This window comes from Neofelis nebulosa, chromosome X, assembly GCF_028018385.1.
Source record: "Neofelis nebulosa isolate mNeoNeb1 chromosome X, mNeoNeb1.pri, whole genome shotgun sequence".
Lineage (NCBI taxonomy): Eukaryota > Metazoa > Chordata > Mammalia > Carnivora > Felidae > Neofelis > Neofelis nebulosa.
The window spans coordinates 89,618,531-89,634,329 of NC_080800.1; the positions used below are offsets into that span (position 1 = coordinate 89,618,531).

At 40.8% G+C, this 15,799-nt stretch overlaps 1 protein-coding gene and 1 pseudogene across 3 annotated transcripts in view; one reads left to right on the plus strand and one right to left on the minus strand.

Annotated features, from left to right (window-relative positions):
* The window catches only part of GUCY2F (guanylate cyclase 2F, retinal), a 102,699-nt gene that overhangs the window by 64,278 nt on the left and 22,622 nt on the right, over positions 1-15,799 (minus strand). For all 3 annotated transcript variants that reach the window (XM_058712845.1, XM_058712848.1, XM_058712847.1), the window contains exons 3-5: positions 9,054-9,408; positions 7,582-7,666; positions 3,579-3,675 (exon numbers count right to left, since the gene is read on the minus strand). In XM_058712845.1, coding sequence (XP_058568828.1) covers positions 3,579-3,675; positions 7,582-7,666; positions 9,054-9,408 — 537 coding nt within the window. The remainder of the gene's footprint in view (positions 1-3,578; positions 3,676-7,581; positions 7,667-9,053; positions 9,409-15,799) is intronic.
* LOC131503353 (U2 spliceosomal RNA) lies at positions 2,018-2,127 on the plus strand (annotated as a pseudogene).

The window sequence follows — 15,799 nt, forward strand, 5'->3', positions numbered from 1 at the left end:
ATGAAGGGGCAAAGGAGAAAGCAAGAGTATCTGCCAAAATCCACATACATTTGGGCTTCAGCTTTACTTTCTTCTAAAAACTTCCTTTCCTGACCTGACTTCTACTGACCTGCCAATTTTTCTAGACTGAATTAATTTTATATTCACCAAGAGTTTACACTTTCAGACATTCCATTTGGATGGAATTCTTGGCTTGGCTTCGTGACTGATTAGGCACAGCCAGCTGCAAGTTTGTGACTACACAGCAATTAAGGAAAATGTATGCTTCCCCTACCTTTTCCCACCAGAAACTCTGATACAAGCCAAATGCCAAAAGGGATCTGGAGGCCAAGAGCTGTGTTCTAGGATAATGCCATCCTTTTCCACTTGGACCAAAATAGTGTAAAATAAAAGAAGCATTCCCAGAGTGCCTGGGTGGCTCAGTCAGTCAAGCATCCGACTTCAGTTCAGGTCATAATCTTTTGGTTCCTGGGTTCAAACCCCTCCTCAGGCTCTGTGCTGACAGTGCAGAACCTTGTTGAGATTCTTTCTTTCTCCCTCTCTCTCTCTGCCCTCCCTCACTTATGCTTTTTCTCTCTCAAAGTAAATAAATAAAACTTTTTACAAAAGAGTCTCTTAAAAAAAAAAGAAGCATTCCCTATGAGGCTATCAACCCCTGTTGCTATTCATTTTTCAAACTCATATGGTGAAAAGTGGTGATGATTGGGTGTGGGTTTTTTTTACTCTCATTATATCAAAATTTATGCACCAGTAGAAAGAAAAGATCTATCATAATGAACAAAATTTTTAAAACTTAAGCATTTTGTTCATCTGAAGGTAGCACTATTCTGTTAATTATGGTGATTTTGTAAGAACCAGCATGAAACCCAAATATGTTTTGTGTCTCAGTAGGAAAGAGAGAAGGCACAAGTGGAGGTTTTATAGACTTTGCTGGACTACTGAAAGGCCTATACAAAGAGGAGGCTAATTCAGCCCAAAATTGATTTGTGTTTGTTGTTCTAACACTTGAAAGCCAAAACATCTAGGCAATTGACATGAACTGTCATTCTGACATGGATACTGCCAAAGAAGGAGGAATTTTAAAAATAGGTTTATTGCTTTTGACCATAACTTTGGTACATTGACTACATTTGAACAATGACTTCTCATCATCTGCTTTTACTACTGATTCCCCACTTCTGGATAAAATATTTTGTCTTAGAATTGAATACTTGTTTCCTTAGTATGGGGCTATCTATTGGGATTGCTTCAGAACTGGCACTTTTGGCATCTACCATTTCTAATTAAGGTGGGAAATTTCGTACAAGGCATATTGAGAATGGCACATCCAGACAAATTTGAGTGTCATGAGTCCCAGGGTCCTCTGGTGGCTTCAAAAATAGAGACTAACATCAATGCATTTTTATGACATGAGGATGGAATGTAGCTTTCAGCCACAGTGATAATGTTGGCTTTCAGTGATACATTTCCAGGAACATGATATCAAGCTTACAAAAAAAATTGGATGATTTAAACAAGTAAGAGTTAAGGTTGTAATTGAGAATTAAACTAAACAGCTGAATGTTTCATCTGATCTCAACTACACAGCCAACTAGTTAGAGCACACCCTTCAGTGTCACATTTAGGCAAATGATCAGTTTGGTCACAGAAATAATTATTCTCTTATCTGGTACACTGGTTTAGCTAAAGTTAATAAATAGCACATGGGGACAATATGACTTGTTCACATTCTTTCCTCACATCCTGCTACCACAATACTAGAATTTGAGAAAACCAATGTCTTCATTTTAGCCACATAGACTGGGCACAAAGAGGCATACTTTACCATCACTAGATATAGTTGACAAAATTCTTCCCTACACGTTCTCTTTTTCCAAGCTTTGGTTGATGCCGTTTTCTCTGCTTAGGATGCCTACAGGGGCCAGGAAGGTAATTATAAATTGATGAAATAGGCTGAGAAGCTCATAGACGGTGATGGGAACTGTGACAAGCTGCAGAGAGCATGTTTCTTCCAAAAAGGGCACTGGGCCTTTTGGCTAAGATCAAGTGTAGTATCTGTTCTTATCAATTTAATGTCTGATACGTCCTCTATTGAAAAAGGGCAACTACTACTGAGTTCCAGCTAATTGTCACAATGATACCCAAGGTTGACAAATCTTCAAACCTTTAAAACCACCCAGGGGCGCCTCGGAGGCTCAGTCAGTTGAGTGACTTCGGCTCAGATCATGATCTCACGGTTTGTGAGTTCAAGTCCTGCATCCAGCTCTGTGCTGACAGCTTGGAGCCTGGAGTCTGCTTCAGATCTGTCTCCCTCTCTCTCTCTCTGCTCCTACCACCCCCCTCTCAAAAATAAATAAACATTTAAAAAACACCCAGAAATCCAGATTTTTATTCCTAATCCCACAATATCAAAATACTGGCTACTATTGTTTATGACTATAAGGGTCAAAGAAAACTGGTTATCCATTTGTGACCTGTGACTTAGACAAGTCTTATCCATCCTTGTTGAAGATCCAGCACCAAAGCTGGGTCTCTAAAACAACCTTCATCCATTGATATGTCTCCTCTGAAGTTTGCCATATTTCCAATGTCTTTTTGTGCAATATGGCAGCTATCAACTCTCTTGTGAGGTATAATTTGTCTCTCTGACTTAACAGTAATTTCTTTGAAGGCAGGGACCACATGCCATCTCTCACAAAGCCTAGCCCAGGGCCAGAACATAGTAATGGACATTCAGTGAAGAGGGCTAGTTAGAACACAATCCCGAACATAACAGAACCCTCCACGATTCTCCATTGTCTTTCGCTAGTTGATTCATTCACCAGACTTTTACGAGTACCTGTTATACTATCAGCATATATGTCGGGTGCTATGGATGAACATTAAGAAAACATGTACCTCTGCCCTTGAGGAACTAGCAACCAAATGTTGAGCTCAGATATACAAAGAAGGGCTATACGAAATCAAAACTACACTATTGCTCAAAGTGCACTGCATCACTTCCACAAAACTGTTCTAAGGCAGCACTATCCAGTAGAAATGTAAACTGAGCCACATATATAATTTTAAGCTTTCCAGTAGTCACATTTAAAAACATGGCAACGTGGGGCACCTGGGTGGCTCAATTGGTTAGGCATCCAACTTCAGCTCAGGTCATGATCTCATGGTTCATAAGTTCGAGCCCTGTGTAGGGCTCAGTGCTGACGGTGCAGAGCCCACTTAATATTTTCACTCTCTCCTCTCTCTCTACCCCTCCCCCACTCGCATTTTCTCTGTTTTTCATAATAAATAAAGTAAACTTTAAAAAAAGTAAAACAAAACAGGTGAGATTAATTTTAATGATATGCTTTATTTAACCCAATATATCCCAAAGTATTATCATTCTGACATGTAATTAATATATGCTTTTCATTTAATGAGACATTTCACATGTTTTTGTACTAACTCTTCTAAATACAGTGTGTAGTTTCCTCTTATAGCACATCTCAATTCAGACTAGCCACACGTTCAGTGCTCCATAGTCATTTGTGGCTGGTGGATACCACATTAGTGCATCAAGAGAAAGGGATGCTCCTTACCTTACTGCCAAAGTGGGGATTGATAAATGTCACATCCTCCAAAGTCAGTAGAATTCTGTTGGGTCCTTTAATCAACTGGATTTTATTTATACGACGCCTGAAATAAGCATAAAATCAGAGGGTCAGAGGGGGCTGAATATTTTTTTGAAAACCCAGGATAAATTTGCCCCACGATAGAAGTTTTAGAAATATACAAGATCATAGAGAGAATAACCACACATAGATCTTTCCCTTAGTACCCACAGGAAAGAGAAACTACAACCCTGGTTCTCACAACTTGCGGAGTTACAAAGAGCAAAAGAGAGAAACGAAAATGGTATTGAAAGGGGAGTTAGGGTTAGGGTTAGGCCTCGAAAGGGGAGGGTGAGGATGCTGCATGGGGTTGGTAGGTCAGACTAATAAAATGGTGATCCCTCATCAAGAGCACATTCAAAACAACACTTCATGATACTTGTATAGAGCCCAATACCCTTTCTCATATGCCATAGTATATATCCTAATAATACCCAATCCAAGAATCATTCATCTCCATTTTATAAACGCAAAACCACATTAAAGAAACAAAACAAAATTAGGCAAATTGTGAGATCCCCTAGCCTGAGGCAGCACTGGGACTCACTCAAGTCCTTGGTCCTTGGCTGTGGGCCCAGATTTCTGCCCACAAGACCCCTTGTCTTGCAAAGTTGCATCTATGCGTTGCCAAAGCAACAGGTTGAAAAGTGGAAAAATTCAATCAGTTGGTTGCTTTGTCTACATGATTCCAAACAAGTGGGCTGACTGGGTTGTTTTTTTTTCTCTTTTACTGAATTGGTCTCTTGTCTGAGTATTACACAGACACAGTTTAAACCTGATTCTCTTCAAACATGCCCATTAATTTGCAGCAAATGTAATTATTTCCTACAAATCAATTACTAGACACATAAGAGTTTATGATGCCTCACCCACGCATCCAGGTAGGTCATCTCAGTTGAGCTGACCCAGCAACTCAAGGACCCAGAGGGTACCTTGGATTTAGTCTGTGTGGTTGTTTTCTTCTGTTTTGTCTTGGGGGCTCTGACAGCAACAGTTTGACTTCGCTTTTTCCACAACCCCTTAATGGTCACCCTGTGGAATGTTTTAAAGCCAGCGCCAGAGTGGGGAAAACAACCACTGAATCAAAATACTTTGTCAAGTTGCTCTAAGGAACTCTGCAATGTCACTGTAGCTGTAAGCATCAGCAACACGGTTTTTCTCAGCAATTCCACTGGTTTGTAAACAAACAATTAATGTGTTTCTAATTGCCTGCCAACAAATATGTCCCTTATCACTCTGGGAGCTTCTACCCTGCAGAGAAAATTAAAAGAGCCCTGTAGTGAATTCTTGGGTAGAGCACATGAATCTTTTGGCAAAGTAAAGCATCGCTCCCTAACTTATCTATTTCATATGTGTAGTGAATTGTCTTAAGGCAGGCACACCTGTAAAAATAACCATGTTCCAGAGCACACTCCAGTAGAAAGAGAACTGGACTCCCCAGTCCACAGACCTGGGGTGTAGTGCAGATTCTGTCATTAATTAGCCAGATGACTTTAGATAAATAATTTAACCTCTTCATGCCCCTGTGTCTTCATCTGTCTAGCAGGATAATAGTTCTGCATTACCCGCTTTACAGAGTTGTTTTGAAAATCAAATGAGATAATGTATGTGAAAGTGCTCTGAAAAGCATGAAGCACCATGAAAGTAGAAGAGCTCATTATTATCATTATCATCATTAGTATTACAAAGCACTGGAGAGCTTTATAGAAAGGGAGGCAATCCGGTTCAGAGCAGGGAGAAAGGAGAAGTTCAAAGAATGCTTTGTTTTGGGGTGGTTGGGTTCTTTGCATGTCTTTCCTTCTGAAAAAGAAAAAAAACTTAAACAATCAAAACACACAGAAAGGGAAGGAACAGAGAGTCACTCTCCTGCAAGTAATCACCATCTATTACAGAAACTCATCAGACGCTCAGCTCTTCTGATTGCAGCCGTGGTGGGCAGAGAGAGGGAGGAAGGCAGCAAAGAGAGGGCATCTTTTGTCCTTTGTTAGCTGAAGAACCACCGACCAAGTGGCTCTGGCAAATGATGTGTCTCTCTCCCATCTCTGAGTTTTCTGTGACCACTTGAGGTACCAACTGTCTCAAACTCATTTTCCTCTCCAATCATTTTCCTCTCAAATCATGTCCCTCTCCAATCATTTTCCTCTCTAGTCTTCTTGGCCCTTCAGCCCACAAGCTCCAAACAACACCCCTCACGGTTTTTAAGACTTGTTTTTCTTGCTTTCCAAAGAATTGCAGATTGAGCTCATTATGCTAAGCCCAAAGAACCAGTTCATTCCATGGGAAAGACCAGGGAGGCCAGTCATGGAAGGTAAGGTGGGGGGTTGACTGACAAGTAACATAAGCAACTGAGTGACTCCATTTTCCACCTTGCCATGGGATGTTTTGGCATTAGGTAACCAGAGCCCATTACTCTTCAAATCTCCCTAGAGAGAGGAGCTTTTAGATTGGATGGCATTTATTTTCACTAAGCATCTAAGGATGTTAATTCAATCCTTTATTCTTTGGCAGCAGCTAAATTCAATACATTAAATTTCTGTTCCGAGCAGGGATATTTCACAGTCACAGAAATTAAAAGAAAAACGTCCTTTGAACTCATGTCTTCATCAAATATGTTTTAACAATTCATAAGCTACATACCACTCTGTATGGTTTTATCAAGTTTCTAATATGAGGAGATTGAATAATGGTTTTTCACAGTGATGCCAACATACTAAACACTAAGAGTTAACACCTGTTAGAGTTTCAGTCCAGGATTTCACAGACTCATTAGAACATCAGAGCTGGAAGGGCTCTTAAAGATCACTTAATCCAATCCCTTCATTTTACAAATGAGAAAATTCTGGCCAAGAAAGGTTTAGTGTCTTGTCCAAATTTCCACAGCTGCTTAGTACACTCTAGACATTTTTTTTCTTGGAACCTGCTAGAATAGCTCCACTCCGTTCCCTACCAAATTCATGTCATATTTTTGTCAGGACCACTCTTGCAAAGACATAACAAAGGTGTGGTTAGTAGGATGGAAAGGGTAAAATGGGAGGGTCGTGGTTGATTTCATTTTTTGCTTTCCCCAAATCATCTTAATATGGGGAGGGTTCATCTGTTAAAATGTGAAGGTTATAAGAAAGGAGTGATGTATGAAGCCATCTTCAACCATTTACCCCTGATCCCGAATTAGTTCATCAGAGTAGTTGCTCACCTATCACGGGATCTCAGGGAGGAAGACAAAGACTTGATAATGATGATGTTGATGATCTGCTAGGATAGCTTTTGTCCAAGGAAGAAGGACAGTACAAACCTGGACTGTGACACCCTGGGCAAAAGGCGTGAGTGGCAAAGTGAGGATTCTGGGCTCCCAACAATCAGCAGGAGAATCCATGTGCTTGGGAAGGAGGGGAGACTTGACCACTTACTGAGCATCTACTATGAGTCAGGTATTATTCCAGGTGTTTTACTTAGGTTTATTGAATCTCTGCTACGATCCTGGGAGTTAGGACCATTATTCTGAACTCCTGGATTCTAGCCAAAGTCTGAGTAATTCTTAGAGCAGGTTAAAACATCCCAATTCTGTTTTCTATTTGTCCATACATTTGGGGGAAGGAGGTGGGTATAGGAGACTCTGCCAGTGGAAAAGGAAACACAGCTAGGTTGTAAACCAGCTCTAAAATACTAATTCTCTTATTTCACAATAGTGTTGAGAGTTAGATCTCCTCACAGGCAACAACACTGACAACACAGCTGAGGAAGTTATTTTTGGCACCATGAAAACACTTCACTCTAAATGGGGCCAGTAGGGATGGTAAATCACCATGGAAAAAAGGAAAATCAGTGGGTCATGTAATGAGGAAATTGTACTGAAACATGACTTCCAGGAAATAAATATTAACAAAGCCATTATGATCTTGTACTTTCATATACAAAAAGAACAAAAATGTACCTTATAAAGTAAGCAAATCCATTAATAGACAACAGGGCTATAAGCAAAGCGAGACAGACCATCATGGCAAAGGCAGGGTCAATGCCTGTAGAGAACAAGAGGAAGAATGGCATTATCTCAGAAAGGCTGTAAATAAAGGGCACCATGGAGCAACTCCTCATGCTTTCTGGTGAGTCTAAAATCAAACCACATCTACCTAACTTAATTCCATTTTTCTACAGCACAGTATGTCTTGTTGACTTTATGGACACAGAAAGCAATTTCACCGTTCTGAAGCAAAACCACTCACCACTCTGACAATAACAAATCACATGAATTAAGCCTGACCAGGGTGTTTTTTTGGAGGAAAAAGTCCACGAATGGAAAACTTTGAGTACCTTAATTTAAGTTGGATGGCAATAGAGTTCTTGAGAATAAATATGTTATCTCACCTGTGAAGGGTAAGTATTATGTTGTCTTCATAAAATAAAAGAACTTTTAAATTCATGGGAGCCCATAGACTTCGTGAGTTATAGATGAAAAACATAATAGCACTTGTCCTTCAAGGGTGAGTCTGTTTTTGATAATTAGTGTTTCATTGAGATGTAAATTGGTCTTTAGAAAACCTAAACGTTTGGGAGGATTACTAAGATTTCAGAAGGAACTAGATGATGATGCTAATGAAAAGGTATTTGGGTGTGTCATGCTCAAGCAAAAGACAAATTGAAGCCCATATCAAATAGATGCATTTGGTTTTAGAAGAGTGTGGTGTACACTCACATAGGAATAATATGGGTCCTTCTAAAGTTCCCCCCTGGCTCTCAGAGATTTGATGGACTTTCCACTCTTCCTCAAGCTAGAGGAGTTCCATCAGTCAATCAAAGTGCAAGTATTTATTGGATGCCGACTGTGTTGGGTGGTGGGAGAGGCTAAGAATTATTAGCTATGCCCTCCAGGAGCAGTATGTTTGGGAGGGGGAGACACAATCAATACACAAGAAACAATTGAAAAGCAATTTTGTGCTAAGCTGTGAGGCACAGACTTTTAGTTCAATGAGAGTTCAGAGAGGAGAGGGTATAGAAATAGGATTTCTGTGGAGGGACCTGACTGACAGGATTTGGATGCATCAGGGGAAGGGTAGGTAATCTTTCTGGCAGTGGAAACAATCACAGGTCATAGTCAACAACAGACCAAGGAGAAGACTCATGCCTTCCTCCTATTAGAGTAACCTCTTTGGGAGGGCCGATCCTTTGAAAAGGAGTTGGGGGGGGGTATGATTTTAAATCGTGCATGATTATTTGAGGCTGCAAAGTACCTCTCATTGTTCTCATTATTTTAAATTAACTACCTGGAATGCCAAGATGTTTATCTGACCTGAATACAAATGACTGATACTATGAGTGTTCCAATATTAAAATGTGCCTTCACTTAAAGAGGTTCCCTGGTAACCCAAGCTGAGCCAAATTGACTACCAGTGATTTTCCATTCCTTACCTCCTCGACAGATCTTCCCTTCTGCAAACCAGCATTTTGCATCTGCTTGAGGGGGCCTGCCACCAGGGAAGTGGATGGGGGTTCCTCTGAACCGTAGCAGCTCTGTTTCCATGTCCACAGTGTAAGTGCTATAGAGTTCCCATTCTTTCCAGTTGGTGTCCAGGATTACATATTCTGCAATTCCATTTCCGTTTGAATCTGTCCTTATCAACTGGTTGAATCCATAGAACTGCATGTTTCTGGAATGCTGAACCAGGCTGGCAGCACTAGCCTGTCCATTTTCTTTCATAGCATTATTCATGGCTTGTGCGATAAAGTAAATTGAATTGTAGATGGTTCCAAACAACGGTGAAACCTATTTTTAAAAATTACAATTATCTTGAGCTCTGGTCGCCCTAGAGCAATCTCAGAGTGTATTCCAAGCCTGTGTTCATTATTATGGGCTGCACGTCTGAATGGAGAACTATGAAGACCCAGAGGAAAAAAAACAATTGTTTCAGAGGACTTGCTTGGTTTCTCCCCTGAATTTTCCTGTTATTCTCCCCCAGGCCTTTACATCTTTAAATATATCAAATATGACAATTCTATGAGCAAACCAAGTAATACACAATATATTTTTATGCTCCTAAACTAAGAAAGTGATATAGAGTTATAAAGGGCACTTAAAAAAAAAAAAAGGAATGGAATCAGCAAGAGGCATGCAGAGGAAATTTACCATGTTAATTACCAGTGCATTATGCATGGTAAAATCATTTTACTAACACTCCTAGAGTGGTAGGTGTGTGTGGGAAGACTGTAAATAATGTGTCTCCACAGGACACAGTCTGTGTCCTGTCTTAGTCCAAAGTGGCTATTCTCCTAGACACATGCTCCTCAGAAGAAGTGAACACTAGAATACAGTTTTAAGCACATACCCCCACACATACACATGCAAACATGCATACTGACACATATGCACCCACAAACACAGAGTCAAATGTTGCAACATATGGAGAATGCGAGTTTTAATCAAGCAACCTTTTCTTCATGTTGGTGTCCAAAGTGGCAAAGCTTTGGTGAGAAGCCACTGTAAAGCATTAAGGCTTCCAAGGTGGACAACATGACTTTGCCTGCTATATAAACATAGTAAAAGCAACAATACTCGTGTACTATGTTCGATGCACTGATAATTAACCTAGTAAAAATTTTTTGGAACAAACTTGTATTTTTATTCCAAAAAGGTAGGGAGAAAGAGAGAACAATCCCTCCCTCCTTCTTCCCCCCACCCCACCAGGACATGGCTTCATGGTTTTCCATAACATTTCACTTCTAGGATGGAGTTCAAGAAAGCTATGGTCATGCCATTTTACCGAGCTTCAGAGAAAGCTGATACTTGCTACTTTGGTTTCACAAGATCTAGAAAGCTATCCTCCTATAACAACCTTCATCTGAATAAAAGGGTTTAAAATTGAGTGAATCATTTTCATGTTGGAAATACAAGTCAAAATGCAGAGAGGTACAGCAACTAGCGAGACACTGCCGTGCCTCGTTAGTGTAGAGCAGAGGGTTTTCAGTTACCCAAGTAGTATCAAAAACACCAATGCCAGACCCAACCCAGATCAACAAAGTGAGACACATTAGGTTTGGGACCCAGTAATCACGATAATTAAAAGCTCCCCAGGTATTCTAATATACACACAGGGCTTAAAACAACATAGAAGAAGACACACTGGCCTGTGGTCTCTTCCTACTGCCAGGATGTTGGGCAAGTCACTTATCCACTCTCTCTGGGCTTCAGTTTCTTCCTCCCTGAAATGTCTAGAAGCATGAATGTCTAAACCTTGGACATCATTTGGTCTAGCTGTCTTTCTTTTTAGACAGGAAAGGGAGACCCAAGGTGTTTAGTGATTTGTCCAAGTCACTCACCTGGACATGAAATCAGGACTAGAACCCACGTTTTCTGTTTCTTAGTTTAGCATTTTTGATTGAAATAGGTGTTACCTGTGTTCTTTTATCGGCATGAACTTCTGTGAAATTTCCTAACACCTGATCTAGTACAGGGACCAAATTTAGCTTGCAGACATTTTTGTTTGGACCGTACATGTTTTTTTTTCCTTCATCTTCTGATGTTTTAACATTAGAATGTTAAACAGTTCCATCCTTAGTCCTCTTTCCTATCAACACTCATTCCTTTGGTGATCTCTTCTGGTCTCCTTGCTTTAAGTGCCACATCTATACCATATATTTCAGATTTATACTTCCATCTCAGACCTGTTTCCTAAATTTCACACTCAAAAGCCAACTGCCCACTCCAGTATTTCTACCTGGATGTCAAATTTCAATGTACCCACAATTGAGCTCCTGATTTTCACCTCAAATCTTCCTGCTTCCTCTAGGAGTCTTCCCCCATCTTTGTTAAAAGCTACTCCATTCTGGGGCACCTGGGTGGCTCAGTTGGTTAAGAGTCTGACTTCATCTCAGGTCATGATCTCATGGCTCATGGGTTTGAGCCCCGCATCGGGCTCTGTGCTGACAGTTCAGAGCTTGGAGCCTGCTTCAGATTCTATCTCCCTCTCTCTCTGCCACTCCCCCACTCGTGTTCTCTCTCTCTCTCTCTCTCTCTCTCTCTCTCTCTGTCAAAAAACATTACAAAAAATTTTTTTAAATAAATAAGCGTGGGGAATGGATGGCATGTGCTGCCACCAAGGCATCCACATTTAGTTGCCTAGCACACACTGAGGTCTCTTGAGGGGTTTCCACTAACTCCCCCTTTGACATTCTCAGATGCTCCATTTAATTGTCTTTAGGATTTCTGCAAGACCTACCTGTTTTCTGGGGCTTTGGTGGGTTATGACAATAAGTTCAAGCTGGAAGGTGGGGTATAAAATCAATACTAGTAAAACAAAATGAGCAAAATACCACAGGGCAACAAGCCCCTGAAAGCAGAGAAAATGCTAGTATTCTGTTTTGAAAGACACAGAACCTTCTGGGAAGGAGAGTGCATCTACCTACAGCCAAAAGCAAAGATTAAAACTATTAAAAATAACACCCTCACCTCTGAGTTGACCCATCTCACAGGGTTTTGAGCTGGCCAGGCTATGCTGCCCTTTGTGTTCTTGGATTGACCCCTGTTAGAGCTGACTGACAGCAACTCTCCAAGATGACTGAAACCTGAAGCCTGTTTTTCAGGAGACTCTAGCCTCCACCATCTCTCTCTCTCTCTCTCTCTCTCTCTCTCTCTCTCTCTCTCTCACACACACACACACACACACACATGCGCGCGCGCATGCTCACACACCCACAGCCACAAAAGTATGGTAGAGGGAGCTGAAGCTAAAGGAAAGGGCATAGGTTAACAATAGCATAACAACAGCATTCAGTTGCAAAAGAACTGTCATGGGCGCTTGGGTGGCTCAGTGGGTTGAGCATCCATCAGACTTGATTTCAGCTCAGGTCATGATCTCACGGTTCATGAGATCAAGCCCCACTTCAGGTTCTGCACTGACAGTGTGGAGCTTGCTTGGGATTCCCTCTCTCCTTCTCTCTCTGGCCCTCTCTCGCTTTCTTGGCCCCTCTCTCCCTGCTCGTGTGCGCTCTCGCTCTCTCTCTCTCAAAATAAATAAATAAAAATTAAAAAAAAAAAGAACAATCACAATGGCCCACTCTCACTGTGAGTGCTTAGATTTGTGTTCCAGCTGGTCTGTGTTGCTGTTTCACCCACTGAGCCTTTCAGCAGTAGAAATGGCCCCTTCCCATAAGTCAAATGCACAGTCTGTTAGCATTGGTCACAAAAGGTCTCCAGCTGCAGCTGCTACAAATAATGAGAAAAAGAAGAAGTAGAAGGTGGGGCAGGGGAAGAAAGGACACTACCCACAACCTCTGTCCTGGCTTCTGACTACAGCTCCAAAGAAGCAAGACAGGATTGGCAGGAGCTTCTGTCAGGTACATGGCCTTGTTGACATCACGGGCCAGAATGGTGAAACAATTCATGACTCAGTCTATTGGTTTTGCCTGTTGTATAGACCTGAACTTGATTGAATTATGAATAAATGAAAGACAATAGAAACTTACCCTTGACTGTTTTTCAGTGACATTAGCTAGCTCTACCCTAGGCTTTTTGGAGTATAGTATCCCAGAGAACAAGGCCTGGGTCAGGAGCAGTGATTTTCAAATTTGTTCAATTTAATGGCTCATGCTGTTGTTAAGTTAACTTAACAGATTTACTGTGCTTGAAACACACAAAACTGGCTTCCAAGGCATTTTGTCTCTAGAAGCATACATTGAAACATACCTGCGTTGGAAAATATCATTTGAAGGACAAAATGGCAACATCACTTTTTTTTTCTACATCACTTTTGAACAAAAATCCAGGCACATGCAGAGAGCAAGAAACCAAATGGTAATTGAGCTCCTGTTATTAAAGGTAGTACCTCCAACAATGAATGATTTCAATCCTTGGACTTTGCCAAGAGATGGCAAATAACCCAATCTGTTTGCTATGATACTCATGAACAAATTACCTTTATTTTTTATTGAATGATGCACAAAAACGATTGTAGCCAATGTAAGCTGCTGGCAACAGTTTCTGACAGCTGTCTCGTGGGCCCTATCCTGGAATGCTTCATTCAGTCCTAACCACATCCCTTTCAGCCAACCATCCCCATGCCAGGCACCTTTATTTAAGGTAATAGAAAACAATAGGTGCAGGAGTGTAAGGTCCCCCCTAGGCTTGCTGAGAAATCCAGAGGATTTCCTTTGCTTAGTCAAATAAGGCGACATTTGGAAAAATTATCCCAAATGTGTGTTCCAGCAATATGTATTTATAGCCAATAGAAGTTTACTGAACACAAGCATGAAGCAAAAGTAAAGGATGCAGGCACTAAAACTATACTTCAGAAGTCTATTTTGTGCCGAAACTTAAAGGTATAAAGTGACAATCCTTGCCCAATCATCCTGAGACTAATTTAGGAAATTTGTCACTGGCTTCCCACCCTCAATCTCTCCATTCCAATTTATTGTTCTGTTTCCATGAGTCCTGGTAGAGCCCTATCACCTCCTATGTTAGAGGAAAAGAATCTGAAAACCCCATCCAAATCAAAGCATTAGTCACTTAGTAATATTACTGTGAGTAAATCATTAGACATGGGACACGGTGAAAGGCTAACATGTGGTTAAATGGTCAGGTTCCAGTAGCAGATTATTGTTGAAATCCCAGCTCTGCCACCTGCCAGTTGTATGACCTTGAGCAGGTTACCCTGAGCCTCAGTTTCATCATCCATAAAATAGAGATAATAATACATAATTTGAAGGCTTGATCTGAGGATTTGATGAGACCATTTTTGTTAACTAGCGGGTACAGAGCAAGCATTGAATGCATGATCGCTGCTATTGTTTGCATTTCAGAAGAGGAGCACAGAACTCTGGTAATATCATCCCGGAAATGTAGTGTTCAAATACGTCATCCCACTCTTGAATTGTGACCAATAAGTAAATGTCCCAATTTTTTTTAAGATTTTTTATTTGTAAGTAATCTCAATACCCAACGCAGGGCTCAAATGACCCCAAGATCAAGAGTCACATGCTCCTCTGACAGAGCCAGCGAGGTGCACCTAAAAGTACCAATTTTATTTATTTTTTAAGTTAATTTATTTATTTTGAGAGAGAGAGAGAGAGAGAATCCCAAGCAGGCTCTGCACTGTCAGTGTGGAGCCCAATGTGGGGCTTGAACTCATGAACCATGAGATCATGATGGGAGCTGAAATCAAGAGTCTGACACTTAACCAACTGAGCCACCCAGGCACCCCTAAAAATCCCAAATTTAGACCCAGTGTTCTTAGCAACCTGAAATGATAAAACTGTTCCCCTTTATTGGGGGAAGACCTTATTTCTGTTTTGTTCTCTATGATATCACCTGCAGAGTGCCTAGCCCACAATAATAATAAAAAGAACAACATTCATACCGGTAATAATAAACACATTTATTGAGAGATTACTAGGTGCCAGACAAGCTCTTTATGTGTATTAACTCATTTAATCCTCACAACAACTCTATGAGGTAATTACTATTATTATTTCCAATCTGAAATAATGAAAAGGTGGGGTGCCTGGGTAGCTCAGTCGGTTGGGTGTCCAATTTCAGCTCAGGTCATGATGTCACGGTCCATGGGTTCAAGCCCTGCATCAGGCTCTGTGCTAATAGCTTAGAGCCTGGAGCCTGCTTCGGATTCTGTGTCTCCCTCTCTCTTTGCCCTTCCTCTGCTCTCACTCTGTCTCTCAAAAATAAATAAATGTTAAAAAAAGAAATAAAATAAAATAATGAAAAAAAGATACAGAGAACTTATGTAAATGTACAGCACTCTGCCTTCAAAGCCCATGCTCCTAACTACCATGGCATATCTGAACTTAATAAATACTTGCTAAATTAATGAACTGACTGTGGTAGATCCACCAATAATGTTTTTGGGACTTCTTTTATCTTTTATGACTTCCTGATTACAGATACTGAAATCAAGATTTTTTTCTTCACTCTCTTCCTCCTCCCAAATATCACTCCCAAACAAGGAGGACAAGGAACAGAAACAGTAACCCTCCATATTTGTTAGTAATAGGAGTCGTCAGTAACTCCAAACCACAGAATATGAAGACAGAGAGTGGTAACTGACTTAGCAGAGTAGAGGGCAATTAAACCTGAGTACCTGAAGAGGGGAATATTGGTAAGCAACAAGCAGATTTTCCCCCTGAGAGTCCCAGAAAGGCTTAGGAATTAG